Source organism: Cyanistes caeruleus, chromosome 6 (assembly GCF_971803275.1).
Source record: "Cyanistes caeruleus chromosome 6, bCyaCae1.hap1.1, whole genome shotgun sequence".
In the NCBI taxonomy this organism is placed as follows: Eukaryota; Metazoa; Chordata; class Aves; order Passeriformes; family Paridae; genus Cyanistes; species Cyanistes caeruleus.
This window is the reverse complement of record NC_141706.1, coordinates 5,176,226-5,191,855: the sequence shown is the minus strand read 5'-3', so window position 1 is coordinate 5,191,855 and position 15,630 is coordinate 5,176,226. Positions and strand designations below refer to the sequence as shown.

The window sequence follows — 15,630 nt, the reverse complement described above, 5'->3', positions numbered from 1 at the left end:
TTTGGATCCTTTATTTGAGTCTCCTGGGGAACTTGGCATTGGAACACTAGGCTGACAGTTGATTTCTGTGTGGGCAGAAATCAAGTCTCAGATTCATACATCCTGGCCTTTGGGTATGGAAAAGTTTGGTTTTCCTTTTCTCTCCTTTGACCCTCTCACCCCATTGCTCTGGTGTGGGAAACTGACTTCTCTGTTACTGTACAGCATCCAGGAGGGAATGGGTACCACTCCAGGAGCCATCCACATTTTTTGGCAGGATCAAGGTGTGCTTTGGATGATTTTGGTGGCTCTCATACTGAACTGGTCACTTCTGATTCCAGGATGGGATTTTAAATCCCCATGCTGCCTCGTGTACTTGTGCCGCTTGCTGTGATGACATGACACTGGTGAGTGGGAGGCTTTACATCCATTACTTTATTTTTGTTGGACAAATTAACCAGTCGAGCTGCCACAGCCCTTGGGTGAGCAGGTCATGCATGTCCTGGGAACTGAGTGCCTTGACACATGAGTATTCAGAGACAAGTGCTTTGTCCCTGCCCCATGGAGAAAGGAGATAAGGAACTGCTGACATTGTTGCAGAACAGCCTCAGTAAAGCTAGATCATACTTACTGGTTTTTTCTTTTTTTTATTTTTTTTTTTCTTTCTCCTTTTCTAATTAATATATCTATGCAAAATGCCTTTTGGGGATATTAATGCTATTTATGATTTTGACTCGAAATTCACAATGTTTTGAATTGGAAAAATATTTTTGTAAAGAAGTAACATCAAAATCTTATGATGGATCAATATTTTAATTTTGAAACTGCTTGGGGTTTTTGGTTAGTTGATTTGGGGTTTGATTTTTTGCTAGTTTGTTTCAAAAATGAAGTTTAGGTCCTGAAGTAGAAGCAGAAGACTTAACTTGACCTGGTGCTTTGCCTTCCTTTTCTGCTATGAACTGACTGATGTGCTTGTTTTCTAGCCTGGAATTTCTTCCTCTCTTCTCTTCCCCCTTTTTCTCTTTTCTTCCACCACCTTGGCCAGCAGTTGATTATCTATCCAGTTCTACTCCTTGAATAATAGTGGAAAGAGGTTGAATTTGTGCCTCTTCAGCTGGAGGGAGCTGAGCTTAACTTTTTTTTTTTTCAAAGTTCTTTTTGTTTGGAAAACGTTTAAGTGCTTTGGTTTGTCATTGCAAACCACATATCATCCATGGGGATCTGTGCTGCTGTTCTTGGAAAGATGAGAGTAAACCCAAAGTCTCCAAAGAGGTCCCTCAGCTAATGCCTTTTTCTTTTTTCTTTTCATTTTCTTTCTGATGTTTTTCTACCCAGAGTGGCCCTATACGACTCTTTGTGCCATACAAAAGGCGGAAAAAAGAAAATGAAATACCTGCAACTCCAGTGAAGAAGAATTGCTCCAAAAACATCACTCTGCTTCCAGCCACTGCTGCAACGACGTGTAGGTTCTTTTCTCCTAGTAAAAATTGCTTCCTTTCTTTGGAGAGTTGCCCTTCTAGGTGTTTTGTGTCTGTTAGTGGCCCCTTGGAGATATTCAGTTGAGAAAAATGTCCTTTTTTTTGGTCACATGCTTTTGAGTGGATAGTTTTATTGGCTTAGTGTCACTTCCTATTTTATAGAAAGTAGCACAGTGTTGCCACATCAGGACACAAGTTGAATAGGAAAAAGTGCAGCTCTAGACCTCCAGGAAACTCAGGCTTAAGCATCATGACATTCTTGTGCTATGAACAGTAGGCTTCATATTTTGTGCTGAGAGAGGCTTGGATTATGTCCTATGCCTGGAAGTGTTCAAGGCCAGGTTGGATGGGGCTTGGAGCAACCTTGTTTAGTAGAAGGTGCCCCTGCTCATGACAGGGCAGTGGAAGGAGATGACTTTAAGGTCCCTTCCAAGCCCAAGTATTTCAGGATTCTATGGTTATAGTCTATGATTATATTTCCCCCTGTACCAGACTAAGTGGGAGAAAATTATGGGGTCCTGGCCTGGATCCATAGTGGATTTCAGGTAGTTTTTTTGCAAGTAACAAACTTTCCTGTTGGAAATTTCCGGTTGGAATTAAGTTTTGGGGGAGGCTGGCCCTTCTCTGCTCTGACAGAAATCCCCATTCCATCCCCTGAGCTTCTCTGTGTCCCTTAGAAGCTGGAGTAAGATTTGTGTTATTCCTTGCAATATGTAGAAAAAAAGCCTGTAAGCAGCTGGAGTGAAACCCCCAGCCTGAAAGTCGTTAATGAAGGAGGCAGAAGGTGTTGCTTTGATCTGCACATCCCTCTCCAACATTCAGCACACACTTTGTTACTTACTGGTTTGATTGGCAAATCATCTGTGTGAGAACAGGAATTAATTTGCAAGCTGATCCAGCTCACACATCCCCAGTCACATCCATGTGTCCTGCTCTCTGCACACTGGCATAATCTGCACGGTAACAGTACAAAGGGAGTGAGGAGGAAGCAACAGAAATCTAAAAAAAGAACAAAAAAAGTAAGCTTTTGATTAGATCATCAGCAACAGTAGGAGGAGAAACACACAAGGATTCTGCAGAGTTGTTTTATGGCTTTGGTTTTTTTAGTCCCCAAATAGGTTTAATCTGTACTGGTTTGTTATGTGAAGTGCTGTGAGGCTGCTCGTTCTCTCATGCTGGCACTGGAAGAGAGAACTTGTTTTGGTGGCCACATACTTCACCAGCCAGGAATCTGTAGCTACTGTATTCTAGGATTTAATTATTGTGAGCTACAGAATCAACCCATCAGCAATTAATGGTACCAGTTAAATAATCTTCTTTAAAATGGGTCTTAAACATTCTGAAGCCACTCAGGTATAATTATCCAGAAGGATTTTGTGCCTTGTTCCTTGCATTGGCTGAGCATATTCTATCACCTCATGTAGGTAAACAGCTAAAATTGTCCAGCTATCATGGAATCAGCTGTAATCCACAGGTTGTTACGTTGGTTTAAGTAGCAACAATCACTCTTGCTAAAATTGTCATAAAGCAGCCAGAAGTTGATGGGGTGTGTGGCCTCACTGAATCATAATGGGAGGTTTTAAGTTACAGTTTATAAAGTAATTGGAAAGGTGGTGATTTGGGAGGTATTAAGTTGTAAATTAATATTTTGGCCTTGTGCCCCCAGAGCCTTGGAAGGACAGCAGAGCCTTCCAAAGCCCACTGGGGCTTTTATTCCCTTTCCAGCTGCACTGGTCACAGGTGTGATCCAAACTCTGTTATCCCAGGCTGCTGATCTGTGAGTCTTCTGGGCTTGTATGGTGCAGCACAGGGATATCAACAGCTGGACAGGCTTGTCCTCTGCACTGACTGTTAACTATGAAAGTGCTTTAATGTTTCCAGTCACCGTGACTCCCTCTGGACAGATCACGACCTCCGGGGCGCTGACCTTTGACCGGGCGTCCACCGTGGAGGCCACGGCCATCATCTCAGAGAGCCCGGCACAAGGGGATGTTTTCACTGGAGCCACTGGTAAGAGCTCAGGTGTCTCCTCAACAGCCATGGGGAGGAGTAAAAGAGGGTTGGATGCCCACTGCTGTACGAAGGAACATTTTGAATGCAACACAAAGGATTTATTTCTCAAGGGAGACACTACATAAGGCACTGTCCTTTCTGTGAAATCATTTCAGCAGTTTGAGATCTTAGCAGTTGCACCAAAGGAGAAGCTTTGCCCTTGAGAGCTGCTAACGTTCACCTCTGCTGAGTTCCTGGGATTTATGTTCATCTCTGTAATTTTTTTTTTTTACTCCTCATTTAACCTAAAGTACTACAAAAAAACCCCCCAAACTAGGTGAGGGTTTAAACAGAGTGAAAAATGCCAGGATAAATCAAACAAAATATAAATGCATGACATACATTTGAGTTCTCTGTTTGAGTCATGCTTTGGGTTGTGAGCTCTTCTGGGGAAATGATCCTGCTCTGAGAACCAGGGTTTGGAGCCCCGTGATGATCATGGATCTTTCACTGTGTGGGATGGAACCAAGGAACCTGTGGCTCTAAAAGTGAAAGCAGAGCATGGTGGAGCCAGGATCAGGATTCCTTGCCTGCTGACTGTGAGATCCTGCTGCTGTTTCATATTTTCAACCCTTGGGAATTACCAGAGTGTAGGAACTTGTATAAAATGTAAAAAAATAGGGGTGAATGCAGTGTAAGAAACACCTGCCAGGTGTGTTAGTGATTCCCAAGGCCCTTGTTCTCCTGCAGTTCAGGACACCAACGTCCAGCAGCCTTGCCGGGTGTCTCATCCAGAGCCTCACTATCCCAGTTACCAGGACAACTGCCAGATCTCACCTTTCCCTGAGGCTGCCCTGCCAACGTCTCATCCCAAAATCGGTACGTTTTCTCACTGTGCTTTAATTTCCTCCCATCTTTCTCAGCAAAGGTAAAGATTAGGGCAGAAAATTAAACTTTGCTCTATTTTGCTTGTGAGTTTTACAGATGCTAAGATTTAAGCAAGCAGGTTTCCTCTCTGTGGGAAGTTTTTTGCTCTTTATTGAGAACTTTGATTTGTTTATTCTGCCAGAGGCAGCTGCTGTGATTCTGCATCATGAGTCGTCTTGCATTCCCTGCCTGTCCTAAACTGCTTGCTTCTGGATTTTGGTCCTCTTTGGGCACTGTGGCTGAACATTTATTTAGTGTTTGGTCTGAGGAGAACAAACCCCATTAAAATCATGTCATAGAAGCTTTTCTAGACATCCTCACATGGCTTTATGGCTCCAGTGGTGCATGCTGGGGGTACTTGTGGGCAGGTTTTGGTGTCAGTTTTCAATCCCCTCTGTATGATCTTTATTTATTTGGAGCAGCACAGGATGTTCCTGGTCTCGAGTCAGATCTTCTTAAGTTTAAGACATAGTCAGATCTTGATGTTACTAATTAAACATTGATTTTTTTTTCACCGGTGAATACTTTCTCTTGCCTGATGTACTTGTGCCAAAATGAGGAATCGGAAGTAATTCCTGTTTGATACGTTATCAAATGCCATGCAGGGATAAATATTGTTCTGGAAATGGAGAGTGGGAAAGGCCCTTGTGCAAACAGACACTGATAAAAAAGACTGGTTTATCTCGTACTCATATCTAAGCGCAAATAGTTACATGCCACTCATTAGCAAATTCACTAAAATTACTGTTTTAATTAAGGGTATTTTGAGGTAAGAAGTCTGCACAACCCTGAAGCTGGTATTACCTTCTTTTTACTAGTAAAGAATTCAGTGAGGAGTGTCGAGGTCAGTGTTGGTAGATGTGAAAATCTTGGACTGAATTTTATGGCGGATGGTGAGTATTTATTGCTAGAGTTACATTTTGGAAAAGCAAATTCAGATAACACTTCTTCCTGGAATGTTTCCTAAGCTGAGCTTACACTGTGTATGGTGGAATTCCGGGGTCTGGATTTAATTTTGTCCTACCTTGATTTCCCAGTGTACATTCAAACCTAATGTGAAAAGTAGCTGGTTCAGCGACACAATAACTGCTGGGTTGTTAAAGGGCTTCCCAACCCATGGTTTTGGGAAGTCCACCTTTGGAATACACTCACTTGAGGGTAATGGTGGCTATCTCAGGTTAAGTCCAGTGCTTGGCCAGGGTTATGCAGAGGTCAGAATTCAGGAAGCACAGAGAGAGTGATGTGGATCAGTACCTGAGTTTTGTGGTTTTCAACTTGAGCGTTGACATCTGGGTAGGAACATCAGGATGTTTCTGTAAAGTATTGGGTCACTGAGTGACTTACTCTAACCTTACCTAGCCATGGCTGAGGGTAACGTTGTTGGCAGTGGTGGAATTGTTCCTGGGAATGCTTCTTTCACTGCATCATGGTGCTTCTCCACAGCAGTGCTGGGAGGTGTTAAACTCTTCACAATCATCCAGGTCAAGAGGAGGCATTCTTGTCCGGTGGGTTTGCCAGTGCCCATGGGCTTGTTTTGCACAGACCTGCACTTGATGTTGCAGAAGGAATGATCTGTTTTCTGTCTGTATTTTCTCTTTTGTTCCCTATGTCCAGTGTTGACCTCTCTGCCTGCCCTGGCAGTGCCCCCTGCGACACCCACCAAAGCCATGTCGCCGTCGGTGGTGAACGGGCTGGAGGTGACGGAGCAGCGGAGCTGGCTCTACCTGGAGGAGATGGTCAATTCCCTGCTCAGCACAGCCCAGCAGCTGAAGACTCTGATTGAGCAGGCCAAGCAGGCCAGCTCCTCCTTCCGTGAGGCCGCTGTCACACAGGCCAAGATCCAGGCTGATGTGGAGAGGAAAGAGGTAACTGTGCCACAGGGGCGAGGGGGCTCAGCCATGGGCACCTTTGGGGCTGAGTGGTGGAGGGGAGTAGTTCCTGGCTGGAGCAGTGATACTGGAAATAGTTTCTCCAAGCCTTTAAAGCAATGTTAGCAAGAGAAATCTTCCCAAATTATTTGTATCATGGGGAAAGGAATAAAGTGCTCTGGGATTTCAGGAGCTGTGGGCAGCAGGCTGGTTGTACAGACTGCTTGGTGTCACGATCCTGAGCTCTCCCATGAGCTGTCCATAAATTTATGGGATGTGGGCACTGAATCCTAGTCTGAAAAAGCTGGTGGGTGTTCAGCTGTGCAGTGGCTGCTGTCAGGTGAGTCAGGCTGTTGAAGCCTTTCAATGGGATATGTGGAACAGCTTATCCCAAAGTTTATGGGGAAGTGTTCTGTCCCAGTGTAAAAGAGGGAGTTGGGGAGGATTCTTTTTGATAGATTTCTCAGATGAAAATAAAGTGCAAATGTGACAATATTATAATCTGAATATAAAGAAGGGTAAGTGTCCTACTGAAGGGGAATAGAAAAGAGAGCAGAGGATGGAGAAAGAAACAGAAGGCAGGGACAGCGTTACCACAGGAACTCCGGCGCTCTGTCAGCGCCAGCTGAGCAGGCGGAGGTGCGAGCTGCAAGCCACGGTGAGCCCCCGCCGCTTTTATGAGTGGTTGGGCACAACCTTCCACGGGCAGCGGTGGCTGTGAGCCGCCTTGTGCGGCCCTTGTGAGCGGCAGCTGCAGCCTTGGCTGCGCCGGTCGCTGCGGGCTGGTGCTGTGGCAGGTTGGTGGTTGAGGGGGTTGAGGCTGGGTGCAGGCGGGTGCAGCTGCGCCTGGGAAACACGGTGGAGGCAGCTGGCAGCGCCCCCTCCCTCGGGGAGGCAGCGGAGCACGAGGTGTTTGTGGAAACAGTGAAGCAGGGCAAAGCAGGGAAGCAGGACCACAGGGAGGGAAAAGTGAGGGGTGGGGGGGAAGAAGGACCAAGGTGACCCTCCAAGTGAGCTCTTGATGCCTTCAAGACACCCAAAGCAAAATGGCTCGCTGTTTTGTCACAGCGGCTTTTATGTGCTAAGGCTCCTTCCACAGCCCAATTTCCTGGGCATTCTTCGTTGGTGTCTGGGTATTTCCCCCAGTGGCAAGTAGGGCAAGTTGTTCACAGCCTTATCAGGAGGCTTTTTCTGTCCTGATTGGCTGTCAGGGGAAGCCTTCCTAGGAACAGGGTTGCCGGTACATGTACGGTCCTTACAGGAATCCTTCACCTCATGTGGGAGATTCGTTGAGGCATAAGTAAAAATCAAATTGATCCCTCTCGGGAAGATAAGCAGTAAAGTTTAGAGGTGCCTTGCTGAGAGCTGTGCAAGCAAAGCTGACTCACACAAATCCTGTGGTATTTGGCAGGCTGCCTGGCCTCATAGGAGCTCTGACTGGTTCCCATCTTCTCTCTTGTGGCCAGGGATTATCCACAAGGACTGCCCTCTTCTCCCTGCTCTTCTCTGTAACTGATACATGGTAGGGGTCTCAGATCCTTCTGACCACCAGTTCATGCATGCACCCAAGTATGGCTCCATACTGAATGTGCTCTCCTCTCCCACAGATCCACAGCTGCTGGTGTGGACTGGGGAGAGAGAGGTGGGGGGCAGTGCTGGACCTGGTGTTGCCGCCGGTAGCAGCTGAACTCCCTTCCCAAACACCACATTCCTTCTGGTGCCATCAGCACTGTGCTAATGTCAGCTTTCCACTGAATCCATAGGCAGGAGTGTGCAGCAACAGGCCTGGAAGAGAGGCGTGGGAAGACTTTGCTGGAAGCTGAGGACCCCTAGGACAGTCCTTGCAGCCTCTTTGGTATTCTTTGCCACGTTGGCTCTGCTAAACTCTTCTGTACGCTGCATCCTTGATGTGCAGGTGTGTGATATATTGGGAGTCTAATCCTTCCCTGCTTCCCTCCTGCAGAACAGGTGCCGGTGCTGCTGCCCAGATTTGGGCTGACTACTGCTAGAAAGCTGCACAGAGTGTGGGACACTGAAACACTGGAAGCTTTGGCACAGTTCAGAGATAAACAGCTGCTTTTGTTTAACTTCACTCTTTTTCCAGTCTGTGTGCATCTTCCCTTCTGTTTATCCTCACAGTGGTTTCTGGAATGGTTGTTCAGTCCCTTCTCTACACCCTCTGATCCAAAACCAGCTTTCTTTGATGTTCTTCTAGTTACTTTTTGTCCTGGGAATGGGAGTTAAAATCCCTCCTGCATATGGATCAAAGCTGACTTGACATGGGAAGGATGAGCACGTGATTGTTTCCAGGGGAAATCCCTTTCCCAGGAACTACTGCATCCCCAGTTACACCACTTGTGTCTCACCATTCTCAATGTGTAATGGGGACCTCCACACTTGTGCAATGTGGTGAAACCACATGCTCATGGTGGTATTTTTTATCATCCAGACAATTCTAAGCTGTGCTAGCTGCTGGAACTATCCAGGCAGTATCACAAGTATCTATCTCTGAATGAATTCCTGCTTGTGAAATCCGTATTTGGACAAAACTCTGTGTTTCTGGATACAGGGAAGCAATTGCACTAAAGGTCAAAGAATTGGCTCTGTGGTTTTGTGTTGGTTAAAGGGCCTTTCCCAGTTTCCTAGTGATTGTAACATGAGTCTCTTTCCCACTCTGAGTATGTGTGTGGTCCCACGGCTTTTTGGGCAGTGAAGGTATATGAGAGGCAGATAGAGGGGTCTTCCTGCCCTTCAGATTGGGGATTTTTTCTGGACCAGTTTAATACAAAGGAAATGGGTGCTTAATCACCACTTTCTTTGTTCCACTGACAGAACTTCCAAGGGTGAGCAAACAGGGGGAAGCTTTTCCTGGGGGTGTCATTGTGTGGGAGCTGCAGAGTGAGGCTGGGCCACAGATGAGATGATAACAGTGCTGCAGACTCAGCTTTTCCTGGAAGAGTGACTTAGTACAGAGCTGTATTGTAGAGATCTGATAAAAACAGGCTGGCTCCCAACTGGATACACAAACCTAGTGTCATGTATGTTATACATCAGTCACTATAGTGTGTTTCGGTATTAAATTTGTTATTTAATGAGCTTTAGAGTCATTAAATATCACAAATGAGCTGTCCTGCTCCTATAGGGCAGCAGTTAGGTTGCCTTAGCTTTAAATATCTGGAGCTGTGCTCTGTGCGGGTCAGTGTCGATGTGTGTGGGACTCACACAACTCTGAAGTGTGTCTGACACGAGGGGTTTGCACTCTGCCTCCCTACTCATATCATCTCAGCCCTGTTTCAGGGCCTGGGGACATCTTATCCCTTCTGAAGGAACTGGTCCAAGTTCTGGAGCTAAAGCTTCATCAGCAGGGAGGTTTTTTGGCACGTAATTTAGTAATTTGGCAGTTCTGACATGCACTCAGTTGCTCTCTTTGTACTTCTTAATCTCTGTAAATTTGTTCAAGGGTCATGGTTTGTGGGGCAAATTTCAAGACTGAGGATCTCCTTCAAATTTTGTTTCCATCTTTCCCACAAGTCATTTTGGTTCCCCTGGGTAAGTCCTTGGCCTCACTGTGCCTCAGATGAAAATAACACTTCTTTCCCAGAGAGCTCATGTGCAAGTTTGCAAAGTGTTATATCCTCTGAGTAAGGTTACATTTGTGTAACTTAGAAGTCCTGGGGAATGATATCCCAAAAGAAAAACAAACCATGTGCCCTCCAGCTCCATGTTTATATGAACTTCCAAAATGTGTCATGATATTACAAAAAATGGAAATATGGAGACATTTATAAGGTTTTTCTGAATTGCAGCATTCTGTGTGGGATGAGTTAACTACAACTTCTCTGGTGGAATTTCATGTTAAAAAACAGTTCTTGAGTATCATTAATAATTAGGCTGTGGCTGAGTATCGAATCCCTTGGCTAAAATCTCCATGTTGGCTTTACTGCATTTTTTAGTAAGGGAAAGCATTTAGGAATTTAGGGTGAGTGGGGAAACAAAGGCTGGGTGTCTCTTGCAATAGATATTTGACATTTGCAGATCAGCCAAAATGAGGAGATTAAAGGCAGAACTGACGTGTGATGGTGTGCTTGGGCAATGTAATTTTTTTGAGTGTGCATTAATCCATTGTTTATATCAGATAAACTTTTGGATGGGGATATTACACATACTCACCAAATTCTGTGCCAGAATTGCTGGGGGATAATAAAGAGATTCAGGAAATGTGTTAAATGGGTTTTCTGTATAAGTTGAAGAGAATCAGTGTTGAAATCCCACAAATTTTTTAATTGGAATAGCTTTCTGTAAAGCAGGGATGCTTCTGGAGCCCTGCTCATTTGAAAGCAAGGTGGAAAATTAAATCAGCAAACAGCTGGGGCATCTGAATGCTTTTTTAGAAAGATTAAACCAATTCAAGGCTGAAGAGTATGAAATTAATGTAAAAAGAGTTGGACAGTTAAGAAATATGTCTCTTGTCAGCAAACAGTGGCTTGTCTACTCCAAACTAGCAGTGATACTATTGGGAATTGGGTGTTATGGGTTTTGTGGAGCTGTTTCTGTGAGAAATCTGAATGTGTCTGGCTTGCTCCTCTCATATCACACCTTTTCTTTCTCCATGGTTTGTGCATGGCTGGAGTTGCCTTGTCAAATAGGGAAAAACCAAATCACACCCTGGCAGGCCAGAGCAAGAGGTTTCCCTGCATCCACCTCCATCTACCTGGAGTTTTTAAACTTAATTTCTGTCATGGTAATATCAAGGTTTTGAAGGTTGTGGTTTCACAGGAGAACAAATATTGTGCTCTCAGGTCATACACTTGTAAGTTAAGCCTTTAATCTCCTTATGTGTTGAGTCAACTCCTGGATGAACCTGCTTGGCCTGGAGGAAGGGGTTCAGCTCTTTTTGGACTTTTTAACTGTTCCAAATACGTTTTATCCAGGGTTAGCACATAATTAATTTAGGATTGGATTTGTATTTCATTGGTTTGGGACTCCTGTCCCCATTGCTGAGCATGTTGCTGCTGCAATAGGTACAGCAGCATCTGGTTGGACTTGAACTGGTGTGACATGATTCTGCCAGGCAGCCAAAGCGGGCTGTGAACATCACCTCCAGAGGAGTGATGGAGTCACAATGTGTTCTAAAGCCCTCTCACTCTTCCGTTGCAAAGAGGAGTAATTGTGGTTAGTGCTGCTCCTAAAGTCTAAGGTGTGTTAATTTTGTTCAGGCTTTTTTCCCTGCTAATCCTTTTTGTTGGCCTGTACCTTCCCTCCAGACTCCTTTACCTCTCAGTGGATTAGGACCATGGACTTTACCCAAAATTTGGCCCCGGAATGTGCCACTTGGCCCTGTTACCTTGGCATTTTCCTTGTGTTTCCTGTGCGAATTTCCCCAGTTCCTGTGTACAGGGGGGTTGCAGTTAAACCCCCCATTTTAAGAACAAGTGTGTGGCTGGATGGAGTGGGGAGCTGGGCTTGGAGGAAATGCTGTACTGGACTGGCAGTTTGTCACCTCAGGCCATTTTCTCACAGGCCCCTTGCCCTGTCTCCACATCAGGTGACAGTGTTCCTCTCCTAGAAGGGAGAACTGAGGGTCCACCCTGTCCTCTTGCAACTGCATTGTCGGGTTGGGCAGACACAGCTCAGCATGGGGACCCTCTATCCCAGCGCCCTTTCCAACCCCTCACGTTATGCTCCAGCCGGGAAATGACATGTCTGGTGTGTTTTCCTTGCAGCAATACCAGAGCCAGTTATTCCAACAAACAGAGGATGTGGATGGGAAGACAGAAATCATCATCAAGGTAGGCTGGGGGTGGTTTGTGTTGTGAAGAGCCTTTTGGTCTTTGTCTTATTAAAGACACAGAGGGTTTTGCCATTGCTGTGGAATCCTGTGCTCTGTGTGTGGCCTTCTGGCAAGGGATCTGAGCCCTTCATAGTAGGGCCAGTGCTCCAAGCAGTGTTTCCTCTTTCCCAAGCATTCCAGTTTTCTATGCTCCTTCACTGTCACCTGGCCAGGTTCATCAGTCTCCCTCATCACTGAGTGGTGGTGCTGCAGCTCTGGTGAGCTGGTGTTACAGAGCTGTGACAGGAAGAGAACTTGCTTCCTTTCTGTCCTGTGAGCTGGTTTTCATAACTCTACAATTTCCTCTGGCTTTTGGAATGGGAGTTAGTTCTGGACCCATGACTGAATCCCTTAGAGCTATGTTGCTCAGTTGCCTTTCAGATCTCCAGGTACAATCACGCCTTGTGTATTTAACACATTTTCCAGTAACTGTACAGGTTACAAACAGCCCCAGTCAAATGTCCCCTCAGGGCAGGCTTTGCAAGTCCCAGATCGAAGCTTTAAGCCATTTTTGGTGTGCCAAATCCACAGCTACACATCAGGAGCACAAACACAGTTCAGTCTCACCAGCTGCTCACTGCAGGTACATGGAAAGGTGTGAGAGGGGGTGTTAATCAGAGCACTGATTTTTGGTGTGGTTGTGCTCAAAGAGAGAAGGAGCCTGGAGAAACTAAAGAGCCTACGATACAGCCCAGCAACACTTCCTGTCACTGCTGCTGACGTGCTAATGATTTGTCAGGAGTTTAATGAGCTGGAAGTGGAATGCTCTGTGAAGTGCTTATTTTGGTGGCAGTTCAATGATGTTTCCACCTAAATATACAGGTTATGTTAATTGATGTCAACAAGATAAGATGAAAGCGATAGACACAAAAACATCCCTTAAAGAGCAGGTGTGATTTTTCACCTGTGTATCCCATCTCACCTTGCTTCTGGATTTAAGTCCTTGCTCCTGTCTTCTTAATTTGACTCCTGTTTCCCTCGTGGTGCACTCCTTATGTAGTCATGACCAGGAAAGGACCAAGGAACGTATCCTGTAGGAGCAGATCCCTTTTTCCTCTCTAAAACTAGGAGAAAATACCTGAAGGGTCTCATCTGTACTCTTAGTCTGTTGTCCTTCCTCAGACCTTCTCTTGGACATACACAGGATTATAAACCAAACAAAACCACCAATGAAATCTGCCTTTAAACCTTTAAATTTGGGATAAACTCAGAGCTTGTGTGTCAACAGCCTGTGCACAGCCTGACTTGTCTGGGTGGGATACACCCAACTCCTGTTGTTACCTGACTGATGGATACCTGACCTATCTGGAGGGAGGTTTCCATGGGGTGGTAGGGATGGATTTCCATGACCACTCAGTGTCCACACTGAGTTTTGGAGGGCTTTCTGCCCAACAGAAGGAAAAACAGAGGTGCATTTCATTTTCCAAAGTGATCCCTGCTACAGAGCAAGGAGAGTAGGTCCCCGAGGGTGAGGCCACTGGGCCTGTTTGTTGTGGGTTGGTGTGCTGTTTTGGGAAACGGGAGCTTTCCCATTGCTTTGGTGTTCCAGCTGGTCACAGCAGCTCTGTTGCACCTCAGTGACACCTCAGCCCTGGTTTGTCACTGTGTGACATATCCCTCCATCCCTTCCCACAGCAATCCTGCGTCAACTGTGGACGGGAGGCCACCAATGAGTGCACGGGGTGCCACAAAGTCAACTACTGCTCTACGTTCTGCCAGCGGAAGGTATCAGCTTGTGACCTGGGATTCAGTTCCCTGGAGAGGGCTATGTGACCCTGGGGACAGCCAGGCTGCTCAGGCAGCCTGATGGGTGTCAGCACGGAGGGAGGAACAGGCAGCAGAGCCAGGCAGTCAGAGCAGAACCTTGCATGGGCCAAGCACTCCAAACCCACCCTGCCAGTGGGATCACCAGCAAGGCTATAGTGATGGGACAGGTGTGCAAGTCAGGACAGGGTTAAAAGGGTAGAGGAGATCCCCAGATTTGCATACACCTTCCCAAAGGTGATCCAAAAAATCCAAGTAACAATAGAAATGAAGCATGGAACTGTGGGGAGCTTGGAGCACTTTTACAGCCCCTTCCTGCAGCTTCCTGGTGAGCTGCTTACTTCCTTCCCTGCTGTTCCTGCCATGCCACTGAGGACATAGTTCTCCTTTCCATTATTTGTGATGCTGTAGGTGATGCAGTGGGACAGACTCTACAATTGTGAACTTGGGAGGTGGGAAGAGGTGTGAAGTACACCTGGAAGCTGCTGTGTGTCATGTTTCAGACCAGTTCCTTACAGCAACCATTGGCCCCTGCTTGGAGAGAAGGATGGTTCAGTTTAGCCAGTTACAGCTCTGCTGGGTGGCCAGGTTCAGGCTGAATCAGCTGTCCTGAATTCAGTCAGTTCCAGGAGGAATCTGTTCCTGTCCTAGCTGAGCTAAGATCCTGGCACAGCTGTCCCTCGGGAGTGCTCAGTGTCGAGAGCTGCCTTTCAGGAGAGGCTTTAATTTAAGGTTCTGAGTCAGTTTTAGTAAATTTTCCACCTGACTGACACTGATACTGTGGATTGTGGTTTTTGTGGAGATGGCAGCATTCTGCTTAGTCCAATTCCACCTCTTGTAGTGATCCAGTGTGTGGCTCCTTTGCCCTTCATTATTGGTCTGGTTTGTGGAGAGAGAGTTCTTCTCACACAGTGAGGGCCCTTCTCCAAGAGCCCATTCTGCTCACAGCCTTTCCCTCTGCTCTCCCCTGGCAGGACTGGAAGGACCACCAGCACATCTGTGGCCAGACAGCCACGGTGACAGTGCAAGGGAGTGAGGTGCACGTCCCGGACAATGTCATGGAGAAGGTCACTGTGTGAGTGCTCTACCTCCGCAGCCGTTCATGGACACACGGGGCCGAATGGATCGGTGACCAGCAGGAGCGGTCTGTCCTGTGCCAACAGCACTCTCATCACTAGCAGACTCATTTTTCATTGACTTTTTGATACTGTGACAGCATTTGTCTATTCCCAATCCCCTTCCAAAGATTTGGATAATACAGAGACTGTGAAAATCTCATCTGGAGCCCTCTCCCTTCCGTCCTGGCCCCGACTGGCTTTGGGAGGCTTTGCCTTTGCCTGACTGGATCCTCCACCATGTGGATTACAGCAGTCTCCTCATCTCCCTTGAGATGGATCTAAAGTAGGTGCTGCAAGGAGATCTGCCAGTGCTTCCTCCTACCAGGACCTCCCTACCTCTCATTAGAGAAGAGAAATGAATCTTTGGTTTATTTAATTGCCTTGAAAAGTTGGTACAGGTTCTTAGTTTGGCATTGAAACACAGTTTTTCCTGTGTTCCTTCCGTGCTGGGCAAATCTGGAACACATTGGAACTTCTCCACTTAAATATAATTGAAAAATAACATGTTGTTAAATAAAATGCGATGAAAGCACAAGTGTGCCCAGTGGTTCCCCTTAATTCCCAGGGCAGCACTTTGTGGTACAGGTACCTGCACAGGTGAGTGCACCAACAGGCACATGTGTGTCTACTGTCTGTCTACCTGGGGGGTATTTTCTCCACAGGGAAGCACAGGT

At 46.3% G+C, this 15,630-nt stretch overlaps 1 protein-coding gene across 17 annotated transcripts in view; it reads left to right on the top strand.

The window, feature by feature from the left end:
- Window positions 1-15,491, top strand: part of DEAF1 (DEAF1 transcription factor) — a 79,516-nt gene extending 64,025 nt beyond the window's left edge. For 7 of the 17 annotated variants that reach the window (XM_086894597.1, XM_086894596.1, XM_086894594.1 and 4 more), the window contains 8 exons: window positions 321-386; window positions 1,315-1,441; window positions 3,339-3,467; window positions 4,200-4,328; window positions 5,991-6,241; window positions 11,968-12,033; window positions 13,710-13,799; window positions 14,813-15,491. In XM_086894597.1, coding sequence (XP_086750723.1) covers window positions 321-386; window positions 1,315-1,441; window positions 3,339-3,467; window positions 4,200-4,328; window positions 5,991-6,241; window positions 11,968-12,033; window positions 13,710-13,799; window positions 14,813-14,917 — 963 coding nt within the window. In that variant the 3' untranslated portion in view covers window positions 14,918-15,491. Of the gene's footprint in view, window positions 1-320; window positions 387-1,314; window positions 1,442-3,338; window positions 3,468-4,199; window positions 4,329-5,194; window positions 5,270-5,990; window positions 6,242-7,851; window positions 7,887-8,007; window positions 8,160-8,207; window positions 8,281-11,967; window positions 12,034-13,709; window positions 13,800-14,812 lie in introns of those variants that run through there. The other 10 variants (XM_086894591.1, XM_023928514.2, XM_023928513.2 and 7 more) reach the window with 7 other exon arrangements.
- Window positions 15,492-15,630: the final 139 nt, after the last annotated feature.